Source organism: Peromyscus maniculatus, chromosome 16 (genome assembly GCF_049852395.1).
Source record: "Peromyscus maniculatus bairdii isolate BWxNUB_F1_BW_parent chromosome 16, HU_Pman_BW_mat_3.1, whole genome shotgun sequence".
Lineage (NCBI taxonomy): Eukaryota > Metazoa > Chordata > Mammalia > Rodentia > Cricetidae > Peromyscus > Peromyscus maniculatus.
In genome coordinates, this window is record NC_134867.1 from 13,415,144 (window position 1) to 13,427,415 (window position 12,272).

General features: G+C 44.7%; 1 protein-coding gene across 4 annotated transcripts in view; it reads left to right on the forward strand.

Annotated features, from left to right (window-relative positions):
• The first annotated feature begins 237 nt into the window (after positions 1–237).
• Armc2 (armadillo repeat containing 2) overlaps positions 238–12,272 on the forward strand; it is a 125,851-nt gene continuing 113,816 nt past the window's right edge. For 2 of the 4 annotated variants that reach the window (XM_042262010.2, XM_076552386.1), the window contains exons 1-2: positions 238–2,588; positions 9,591–9,846. In XM_042262010.2, the coding sequence (XP_042117944.2) occupies positions 2,102–2,588; positions 9,591–9,846 (743 nt within the window). In that variant the 5' untranslated portion in view covers positions 238–2,101. Of the gene's footprint in view, positions 2,752–9,590; positions 9,847–12,272 lie in introns of all 4 variants that reach the window. The other 2 variants (XM_042262008.2, XM_042262009.2) reach the window with 2 other exon arrangements.

The window sequence follows — 12,272 nt, forward strand, 5'->3', positions numbered from 1 at the left end:
CTTGGATTAACCTTTCAGGGTTATCATAAATCTAAATAAGACAACAGAATGAAATGTTCCAAAGGAAGTCAATTTGGAAACTATAAAGTACTCTATAAATGTCATATGCCTAATCATTTCTCTTTAAGGTCTATAAAACATATCGGTAGCTTTGAAGCCATCCTTTTTACAAAAGTCATCTATGTAGAATCTTTTTTTTTTTTTTTTTTTTTTTTTTTTTTTTTTGGTTTTTCGAGACAGGGTTTCTCTGTGGAGCTTTGCGCTTTTCCTGGATCTCTCTCTCTGTAGACCAGGCTGGCCTCGAACTCACAGAGCTCCGCCTGCCTCTGCCTCCCAAGTGCTGGGATTAAAGGCGTGTGCCACCACCGCCCGGCTAATCTTGTTTAAAAGCCACCAGATACCTGGAGGAGCAGCCATATCAGCCACATAGGACCCTACTGTGGTAGCCTAAATATTCTCCCATACACTGATTTACAGTAACATAAGCTATATAGCATTATTTCTTCAGGTAATTGTTCCCTATAATTCTGTCTTTGTTATTCTTTTCAGTTATTCTAACTTGCTTGACTGATATCTGGCCTACTAGGTTGACTAGCTTCATATTTCAATGGTATGCCTACAAGGTCTAGTTTGGACCAACAACCTAGACACAAGACTGTAGCTAACAATTATTGATATAACCAGTTTGCTTTTGTTGGTTTATTTGCTTTGTCTTTTGTCTTTGATAAAAGGTCCTATGCTGTAGCCCAGGCTAGTTTTGAATTTGTGGTAATCCTCCTGCCTAAACTTCCTGAGTGCTGGCATTATAGGCCTGAGGCCATGTCTGATTTACAGGTTTTTAAGCTGATGCTTCAATAGCAATGATAATTTTGTTTGTTTTTGTTTTTCAAGACAGGATTTCTCTGTGTAGCTTTTGCTGTCCTGGAACTTGCTCTGTAGACCAGGCTGGCCTTGAACTCAAGAGATCTGCCTGCCTTTGCCTCCTGAATGCTGAGATCAAAGGTGTGCGCCACCACTGCCTAGCTTGGAGATGATACTTTTTAGTTAGTCAACTTATTGCAACTTTTGGGAAGGCTCACTGTAGACCCCAAATGTGGGGTGAGGGTTAGAGAGCTGAAAAGTGAATTTCTATTGGCTATTGTAGTTTGGTACATTTGATGTTTTTCACCAGACATCATTTAGAACGACGTTGAGGTTGAGTTAATATCAGATTACCAGTCATTTAATAGCAGAAAAATTAGAAAGCACTACCTAACTCTCCTCCTAGGGTCAGATAAACATCACTGTATTTTGAAAGACCGCCAAGAGACCACAAACTGTGAAATCAAAACACTAGTTATGGCTTTCTATGCAACAGGCAATGTCCTTTGGCATAAAGGAGTCTGGTCACTAGTAAATGGGACTTCATAGGACAGACCCTGTTGAATCACTGTTGGGGATTTCAATCCCAACGAACATGAATATTTCGTTTGGGGTCCTAAACTTAATCAACCACTGAGTTTTCAGTGTCCGCGATATGGGAAATCTTGTTAAGCCCTTGGAAAACCTTTCCCTTCTTTAGTACCGGGTGTCATTTCTCATCAAACGTAATATGTGTGCAAAATAGATGCAATTTAGTCATTCTCTACAAGATGCTTGGTACCATGGGATATGGCACTGTTCCAGTGTTGACAACACTTGGTCTGATAACCCCTATATTTATAAACCATTGTGTGAACCTAGAGCTTTTGCCTGGCTTGGATCTCACAAGAGTCACCTAATGATTCAGTATAGGAGCCAACAGAATTGAACTAAAAACATAAACATGGGACTCCTCCCCTCCCCTTTGGGCCTGGGCTGTAGTGATTGGCTACAGCAACCCTCCACGATAATCGCTCTGGTGCTCACCTGATCTGACCTCGGGTCCCTCGCTGTTCTGTTGCTCTGTAAATTGCTGAGTGCTGCACAAATGCACGGAGTTAAAAGTATCTAACAGGTTAGCATCCGTTGCTACGTTCACAGCGCTTTATATTTATTTTGTCACAGCCCAAGACACACACAGGATAACCCCCTCCTCCCTTATGAGTAAGAGAGGAGGGGTTAAGAAACAGGTTCCAGGTAGATGTTGACATCCATAATCAGAAACCGACTCTTTCCTCCAAACATTCAATTGTTCCTCTGCCTGCTGTTTAATGGAGGCTCGGAGATCTCACGGGGAGATGCAAACATGGTTGAAGACACTGTTAATGTAAGAGAAAACTTCCTCCACCCACCCATGCCTTTTTCCCGAGGGTATCCTCCCGCGGGCACGCCCAAACCCGCCTTCGCCACGCCTCGGCACGGCTACGCAGGCGCAGCGGGATTGGCGCAGGCTCGGTGGTGGAGAGTGGCGTCGGGCCGCCCCGCCCCGCCCCGCCTCTCTGTCGCTGCTGCCTTGGAGGACCAGCTGATCTCCCTCCGCGAGGGTCTGTGTGTCCAGCCCTCGTCACAGGTGCTCAGAGTTGAGCCCGGAGTCTCCTTCTCAGCACCAACTCCAGCGCATCCCGCATCGCATCGCTCGGCGGCGGCGCCGAGGGTCTGCAGGCTGACCGCCCCGCCTGCAGCAGAAGGTGGTTTGTGTACGGTTACCATGGAGACGCTAGTCAGCAGGGCAAAGCCAGGGCGCGGGAGGGCGGGAGAGAGAGGTGAGGATGCTGCGACGCTCGGCCCTAACCTGGACCGATGGAGGAGCGGGCTTTACCCTGAGTGACAGAGCCGCTTTTCGCGTGGGAGGTGAGGAGTCCCCCGCAGGTTCACCAAGGACACCCGCCCCCCAACACACACACACACCGCTGTTGTTCTCTTTTCGGTTCCCGATAGTGTCCAGTGGTACTGCTGCATACTCTCAGATCCGCAGGGGTGTTAGATTCTTAAATACTGAGCGTTTAGTCAGTCGCCTGGTATTTAATAACAGCAGCTCAGTAACACTGGTTGAATGAGAGAGTGGTAGACTAAGGGGCTTTGTGTAGCCAAGGTCACACACCGCAAACTTGAACTTTTCTAGGTAACAGATGCGTCCAAGTGGAACAATATTAATTACATCATATGTGTTGGAGTGCCTCTTATGACCCATGCTATGAGTATTACAGCAGGTTCTTACATCCCATCCCAACTTCAAATTCTTTTAGCTTGGTATAAAAGCAAGTCACACTATTTGTATCCCATTTTGTGAATCTCTAAGGTTCTGACTCACAGTTGGTGTTAGTTTGTTATACCTGACATTCAATAAAGCCATTAAAAAAAACTTTCTGTTTTTATCAAGGACAGCACTCTCTACTTGAAAATTTAAATTTGCGATATACATGAAAACACTAAACAAATTTCATTGTTTTTTAAATTCTCTTTATCAGTGCATATTTTCATTCATAAGAAAAAAATTTCTGCTTCTCTTTATCACATAGCACTTGGACAGTAGTTATTAATGTTTCTAAGGTCTAAGCCCTGTGCTAAAGCATATGGGCCATCTCACGCAATGCTAAAAACTGCCGTAAGAGGCCATCACCATCCGTGCTTTTTACAGAAGAGGACACAAGCGTGGAGATGTTCAACACCCTGCCCCAGGTCACAGAGCTGTGGCTCAGCAGAGGACGTAAACACTTGCTCTGACATCCAAGCGCTTTTCTTGTGCCTTTTTGGATGCTCATATTAACACCAAAGTAATTCAGTCCTGGAAAGGTCCTGAGTGCTTGGTTTTCAGGGAAAGGAGTGTGCACCCACGAACACTGATTTTGGTAGTGTTGGTAGGGTAATGCTATACTTAGCATGAAAGGTCTGGTTCAGGTGCTGTTAGTAGCAAAAGTAATGACAGGGTTTTTTTTAAAGATGTATTTATTCTTGTTTATTGTGTATGAGTGTTTGCCTGTTTGTATGTATGTGCACCGTGTGCATGCAGTACCCTCTGAGGTCAGAAGAGGGCGTCAGATTCCCAGGAACTGCAATTGCTGCCATGTGAGTAAGTTTTTATAATTAGGTATAAACCATGTAAATAGTGACTTTGACTTTCTTTCACATTAATAAGAAATATTTTGTTTTAAAAATAACACATGGAGCTGGAGAGATGGCTCAGTGGTTAAGAGCACTGGTTGCTCTTCCTGAGGACCAGGGTTTGATTCCCAGCCTCTACATGGTGGCTCACAAGCACTTGCAAATCCAGTTCCAGGGAATGCAGTGTTGTCTTCTGGCTTCTGCAGACACTGCATGCATGGGGTGCATCGGCATTTTCACAGGCAAAATGCCCGTACACACCAAAACAACAACATCAGTTACTGCTTCAGACTTGCTACAGGCGCCGCCCATCCCCTCGCGGCCCCATTGGCTGCCACAGACTGAAGACAGTGTGATGCAGGACGGAATGTAGCTTCCTTCTCTGCAGGCTTCTCCTCTCCCCTGGTTTCTTCTGGAAGGGCCCCTGGCCTCTCTCTGAGCCCTGTCGGTCTGCCTATTCTGTGCTGCCTCTGACCTCTTCCCATCTTCTCACCTCCCTGTTCCCTAACATATTATTAGCTAAATTAAACTTAGTAATCTTTACTAGTACAAATAAACTGGTGACAACTGTGGTTCTTTTGGTAAAGAGGATGTTTTGTTTGTTTTTGTTTTGTTTTGTTTTACAGTGGTTAAGTTACAAGTTACTATCAGTTAAGTTGTAAGTTATCAGTGGGTTTAGTCAACTTGGAAAATAATTACTAAGAGTGTGAACATCTGTTTACAACAAAGCCTGCCGGAACCCTAACACAATCGCCCTACAGAAATCTTAATTTTATGAAGCCTTCCTGCCAGTGGGAGCAGGTTCATTCTGCTCTTCTCATCTCATTTCTCCCTTGGTGACACTGTCGCTCCTGGATCTCAGGGTGCCTGTCCATGGCTCACTGATCATAGCATTTGTCCAGTCCCATACTTTTGGGCAACAGGAAAGAGAGAGGGAGCTTTATTTGAACTCACAGTCAGATGTCAATATGAAGTCCAATATACTTTTATAATCTACCACAGCAGATATCTCCAGTTAAAGAAGCCATGTAGTCTTCATCTGGGAATTTTTTAGCTCAAGTATGTGTGGTCTCCAGTTGGGCCACTCTGGAGGGTTGGGGTTCAGAGTCCCAGGGTAGGGACCAACACCAGATGATGAGCGGCTAGTTCTAACACTTGGGGCCTCATGGAGTCTGTGCAGAGGCCTCCAAACTCAGTGTAAAGGTGTGGGAAAGGCATGCCCAGGAAGGGTTCTTAAGGAGGTGATTCTCGGGGAGAGTGGGAGGCGGAGTTATATAAACTGCCCAGTTTTGTCTCCTTTCCTCTCTTTTCTTCCTCCTGCCCACCCTTGCCGAGTGACATCAACTTTGAAGATCTTCAGTCTGTGCATCAGCTTGTGTTTTGTTTCTCCCTGACATGTCGCTCTCCCTCTGGTCCCCATCCAGACTTCACGCTTGCAGCACTGCTGGGCCACGCATGGTCATGCATGGCCGCGCATGCTCCCGATGCTCTTCCTTGGCTTACTCACGGTTCTCTCCTCCAGGGCCACTGTCAGGTCCTCAAAGTCAGCCTATTTTCTGGAACCTAGCGCTGCCACCTCCAGAGGCCTTCTCCTAATCTGAAATCGTTTCCGGTTGGGCAGTCACATGGCCATTTATATCGATTTTCATTGCCCCCTCAATTCCTTCTTTATATTGAAATTGTTTGGATACAAGTAAGGCTGACACTCAGCTGGTGCGTACTGAGGAGGCTTCCCTTGTAGGGAAAATGTTGGAGTGTTTTTATACTGATAGGGAAGTGTTGCAACCCACAGCTTCCAAACATGGCCTCCAACCACCCATCCAGGTCTGTAATAGCTTGGCCAACAGTCCTGGACATATGGCATTGATTTCCCCTCGCTATTGCTTTGAGTTTATCTACCTCGTAGGATTGCCACAGATTTGCTGAGATGATGTTCTCAAGAGGACCTAGCACATTGTTTGCTATTGAAGTAAACACTTCACTGTCATTGGAGATCCAGCCTGCTTAGCACAAAGGCCGAGTTTTTTTTTTTTTTTTTTTTTTTTGGTTTTTTCGAGACAGGGTTTCTCTGTGTAGCTTTGCGCCTTTCCTGGAGCTCACTTGGTAGCCCAGGCTGGCCTCGAACTCACAAAGATCCGCCTGCCTCTGCCTCCCGAGTGCTGGGATTAAAGGCGTGCGCCACCACGCCCGGCACAAAGGCCGAGTTTTAATGTTCTCTGTCTTCCCAGAGATCCAGGTGGAGGCCTCTGCCCATAGGAAACACACGGCCTTTGTGTCTGTTGATTATCTCTGGTAGAGTGAACCTGCTCCCACTGGCGGGAAGGCTTCATAAAATTAAGATTTCTGTAGGGTGATTGTGTTAGGGTTCTGGCAGGCTTTGTTGTAAACAGATGTTCACACTCTTAGTAATTATTTTCCAAGTTGACTAAACCCACTGATAATTTACAAACTAACTGATAATAACCTGTAACTTAACCACTATAAAAAAAAAACAAACCAAACACCCTCTTTACCAAAAGAACCACAATTGTCACCAGGTTATCTATACTAGTAAACATTTCTAAGTTTGATTTAGCTAATATATGCTAACATTAATATTAATTAACATTAATTAATTAATAAGGAGAGATAAATGGTACAGGTCATATTATTATTGTACCCATTCTTACTAAATAACAAAGCAGCACTTGGGAGGGACAGAGAAAGTTGTGAACATTTACACACATTGTAAAAATTATTATTTTCCTGTGTATGGATTTTTTTCTGCATGTATATCTGTCCATCGTGTGCGTGCAGTGCCCAAGGAGGCCAGAAGATGCCCTTAGATAACCTGGGACTAGAGCTGTAGACAGCTGTGAGCCACCATGTGGATGCTGGGAACCGAACCCAGGTCCTCTGGAAGAGCAGCCAGTGCTCTTAACTGCTGAGCCATCAATCACTCCCGCCCTGACACTGTTTGTTTTTGTTTTTTTGTTTTTGTTTTGTTTTGTTTTTTTACCCCTTTACCTACATTTCCCCCACAGATATTTGGTCAGTCTAGTTACCTATAGATGCAAATATTTTACAGAACTTCTAGAAGATCGCCTGAGTTCTTGCGCTGTTGCTCAGTGTACTTTTCAATGCACACTGAAAGCTAGCCAGAGAGGACTGTGGGTCAAGAGCAAGGGGCCTTTATTACTTCCTAAGCACTCTGTTGAATCTTTATTAGTTTTACCTGATTCCCTGGGGGCATTGCTGGACTCATTAGTGCTGTGCTAGGCTGAAGGCACAGACAACCTGATTAGTGTCTGGAAAGAAACCTCTTTACTGGATAGAAACTTCTAAGTCACATGATTTCAAGTGCCCATGGCTTTTGTTTCCTTTTGTGGGTGTTGGGGATCAGAATCAGGGCCTTTGGAGTTTTAAGCACACACTCCACCATTGTCCCGCACCCCAAAACTTTCAAAGAGTCTTTCAAAGTCAAGCCAACACACCTGCCGTGACCACTTAAGTTGTATATTGTGAGGCTGAATTTATATATTAAAAATATACACAAGCATATATTAATATACATGAAATAGAAATAAATGTAGACAGATGTATGTGTACCTAAAGCATTTTATATATTTTGAAACAAATCCCATTGAAAGTCATTGATAATCTAACCTTGTCGGAAGTGTTAGAAGTATAATGTCTTAGGCCTGCCTTAGCTTTTGATAGTTGTGTATATATATGTGTGTGTGTGTGTGTGTGTGTGTGTGTGTGTGCATGTGTGTGTATATATGCATATATATATGTATGTATGTATGTATATAAATTTTATATGTATATAAAATTCTGGAGTCCTCGTTTAAACTCAAAATCCTGAATTACAAAACCTCCTAAAATAGAATTGCCCAGGCAGCCCTAGTGAAACACCTGGTGTTTTGTATGTGGAGAACGACAGTGTTTGTATTTTCAGAAACTTGTGGGGTGGAGTGCAGTAGACCTCACTGAACGTTCCTGTTGTTGTGTAAGAGTTCAGTGGAAGGGGTCATACTGTAGCCAATGTCTCTGTCTAAGGAACCACTTGCTTATGGAAATAGGATCTTTTCTGTTTCCTTCCATGGGTCACAAAACATTTTCTTTTTAGTAGAAGCCTCAAGTTCTAAAGTTGGATGGCTAAGATGCCTGAATAATGTATAGGCTTCTGTCTCTGGAAGTACATTTGTGTAGGGTTGGGTTTTTTTATTTTTTATTTTTTAGGATTGGGATTAGTTTTTTTGTTGTTTTTGTTTGTTTATTTTTCTTTTAGGATTAGAGGTTTTATTAAAATAATGAATACCTTGATAACAAATACTGCTTAGAATATGTTTTTAAAAATCTGGACCATTGTCAGCTTAGGTTGGTCTCTGTGGGCCACACTGGACCACTGTCAGGTTATGTTGGTCTCTGTGGGCCATGTTGGATCATTGTCAGGTTAGTTTGGTCTCTGTGGGCCACACTGGACCATTGTTGAGCTAGCTTGGTCTCTGTGGACCACATTGGGCCATTGTTGGATTAGGCTGTGGGTCACGTTGACATTTGAGAAGGATCTGCTGTCTCATGGCCCTGCTGCATGGCTTTAAGTATTTGATAGGCTGGGAGAAGAATACTAGATATTCATATTTGGTATTTATACACCATGGGCAATATCTTAATTGAAGGTGATTTGAATTGATTCATTCAAAAGTAAAATGGACAGTATGGGAGAGAATGAGCCATTCTTGGGGGTTTGTTGGAAAACAATTGCAGTTTGGAAGGATGCCCCATCATCAGTCTCCCGGTTAACCTATGTAAGCCCTTTGTATAGAGGGTGGTGGGGAAGGGGGAAAGTTTAGTTAAAACTTTTAACAGAACTCCCAGTGCTTTCAGGTAGGTTTATGGATATGAGGTGAGGGTTGGTGCTGGTGCTGGCACTGGCCTGGGGCGGGGCTGGGGCAGGGCTAGGGGTGGGACTGGAGCTGGGGCGGGCGTGGGGCGGGGCTGGGCTGGGGTGGGGCGGGGCTGGGGCAGGGCTCAGGCTCAGTAAAGTACTGGTAGCAGTAGGCCCTGGTTTTAGTCCTTGTGTGTGTGTGTGTGTGTGTGTGTGTACATGCGCGTGAGTGTGCATGCAGGTGTGTGTGTGTGTGTGTGTGTGTGTGTGTGTGTGTGTTACATGCATATAGGCACGTGCATGTGCAGGTGCACTTGCCTGTTCAGGGCATGTGGGAGCCAGGGAGTTGACAGGAAATTGTCTTCCTCAATCATTTCTGCACCCTACTTTTTGAGATAGGGTCTTTCACTGAACCTAGAGATTGCTGTTGGGCGAGCCTGGCTGGCCAGAGAGCCCCTGGGGTCGCTTGCCTGGGCCTTCCAGCACTGGGGCAACAGGCGCGCGCACGCCGCACTCCCAGCTTTTGTAACGGGTTCTGGGGATTTGAACTTGGGTTCTCAAGCTTGTGCAGCCATTCACCGAGACACGTCCCCAGCCCCCATTGTGTTCATTTTTGGGTGTGTATAAAGGTGTAGCTTAGTTTATGGATGTGTGTGTTTCTTTCTAATGTACCAGCTGAAAAATAGCCTGTGTTCCTTGTATCCTGTATTTGCAGGGTGTGTCTCTGAAGACCGTTTTAAGTTGAAAGGAAAGATGCTGTCATCCAATGATCAGAAGTTAGAAAAGCTGGATCCCTTTCATCGACCTCTGCTGTCCAAGCAGAAGACTAGTGCGGAAATCATAAATGAAGCGCGGAATGCCTTAAGATCGGTTAGAACCCAGAGACCATTTACACCCCGGGAAGACCAGAGGAAGCTGTTTGGGCCCGCCTCATCAAGAACCCCAGAAAACAGACCTCCCTCCTCCTTCAGGTACCGACCCTTGGCTTTGGTGTACACACAGACCTTTAGGCCACCAGATTACATTTTCTCTACCCAGCCTTCCCTGCCCTAACACCTGCCAATCATTGATCATTTTACTGTCTCTAAAGTCCTGCATTTCCCAGGATGCCGAATAGCAGGCATCGTGCCTATGGAGCCCTTTCTGATTGGCTGCTTTCTCCGACCCACTCGAATTGATGCTTCCTCGGTGGTTTTGCATGGCTTGGTAGCTCATTGCTTTTTAGCACCTAATAAAGTTGCATCATTTGATTGCACTCTATTCGCACACTTGAGTACTTCCAATGGAAGTTCTGGTTCCACAGCCCGTGTCCATCAGTGCTCTGACCCTCCACGTGCATGTTTTGAGGGAGGTACAAGTTCCCAGATTCTTTGGGTAGCTGCCAAGGACCCCATGGCAGGGACAGATGGTGACAATATGTTTGTAAGAAAGCACCAAGCGGCCCCTTCCACCGCGGCTCTCCCCTGTGTGCTTCCCCAGCATGAAGTGAGCATTGCCGTTCTGTTGCGTTCCCTGCGATCTGGACCCTGACTCTCCGGTAGGTGTGTGGCTGTATCTTGTGCTGATTTGCATCTTTCCCCAGTGACGTGATGCAGAGCATCTTTTCATGCGCTCGCTCGCCATCTGTGTGTCTTCTTTGGTCAGGCATCTGTTCAAGTCTGCGGCCCAGTTTCTAAATTGGGTTGTTTGTGTTCTTGTTGAGATTTAAGAATTCTTTGAGTAGCTTGGATAGCAGTCTTTTATCTTATCCATCTTTTGCAAGTTTTTTTTTTTTTTCCCTACCAGACTTGGACTTCTTATCTTCTTATTCTCTTGACTGTCTTCTGTGGAGCAGATGTTTTTAATTTTGGTATAGTTTTGCTGAAAAGCTTTCTGTCCTGGTGCTGACGTCATTGCTGTAAATAAAAGTCATCACCTTATCCCAATTTTCCCAGACTTTCTTTTATGCTATCTTGTAGAGGTTTTATAATTTTGAGTCTTACATTTGTGTCTGAAATTGAATTTGAGTTCTTTTCTGGGATGAGTGTGAAGTCTGCCTCCCCGTTGTGTGTGTGTGTGTGTGTGTGTGTGTGTGTGTGTGTGTGTGTGTGTGTCTAAGATTATCTTTCTGCACCGCAGAAAGTCACTCACTTAACAATGGTTCACTTTATGATGTTTTGGAAGTGCTGGGTACTCAGGAGAAACTAGGCCGTGACTTTTGGTATTCTCCTGGGCTAGCCAATGCTGTGGGATGCACTCTTACGATGCTGGGCAACAGTAGCAATCTGCAGCTTCCGACTGGCCACCGGATCCTGAGAGTAAACAACTCAGTTGGTAGTGCGCCACCATGACAAGCTCTGACATATGTAGATGTAACCAACCGTCTTATTAAATAAGAAACACAGAACCAATGCAAAGAAGAAAGCCAAGAGATCAGAGCTAAAAGCCTTACCCATCTGCTACAGCTAGCCTCTTCAGCCAAGAGACCTACTTCCTATGTTTTTGTCTTTATATAGACTTCTGTTCTGCCTTCTCATTGGTTGTAAACCCAACCACCTGACCTCCTCGTCACTGCCTGTCTGTACAGACCTCCAGGTCTTCTTTGGTTGGTATTGAGATTAAAGGTGTGTGTCTCCAACGCTGGCTGTATCCTTGAACACACAGAGATCTACCTAGCTCTGCCTACCAAGTGCTGGGATTAAAGGCGTGCACCACCACCGCCCAGCTTCTGCTATGGCTCTAATAGCTTTGACCCCCAGGCAACTTTATTTATTAACACACAAATCACATTTTAGTACAAATAAAATATCACTATAGACATAGGTAGGTGAGGTGTGCTAAGTACATTTGACTTAACAAAACTTTCCACTTAGGAAGCTTTTAGGTCTCTAAGTCCAATCAAAGCAAGGAGCAGCTGCATTGCTTGGCTCCTCTGGTGGTCGTCATTTAACTGTGTGTTCGCAGGTCTGTTTCTGATGATGCTTCTTTCACCAGTATGATAACACTGTCTTGTTACTGGCATTATGGTTCGTTCTGAAGTCAGACAGTGTCTGTCTTCTAACTTTGCTCCTGTTTAGTGTTGCTGTTGATTATTCCGGGTCTACTGTAGTGTTGCTGTTGATTATTCCGGGTCTACTGTAGTGTTGCTGTTGATTATTCTGGGTCTTTTGCCTCTGCGTATACACTTCAGATTCAGTTTGTTGATACAAATAACTTTCTGGGTTTAACTCTAAGATTGCATTGAATCTCTAGTGTAAGATGGAAGTAACACCTTAAAAAAACCTTTATACATAATGTTGCAATAAAGAAAACTAACAGTGCAACAGTATTCTGTGTTCCTTCCATGAAAATGCTGTCTCTCTAGTTAATGCTCCTTTGGTTCCTGCCGTTGACTTTCCACTTCCTCACAGGTCATGCG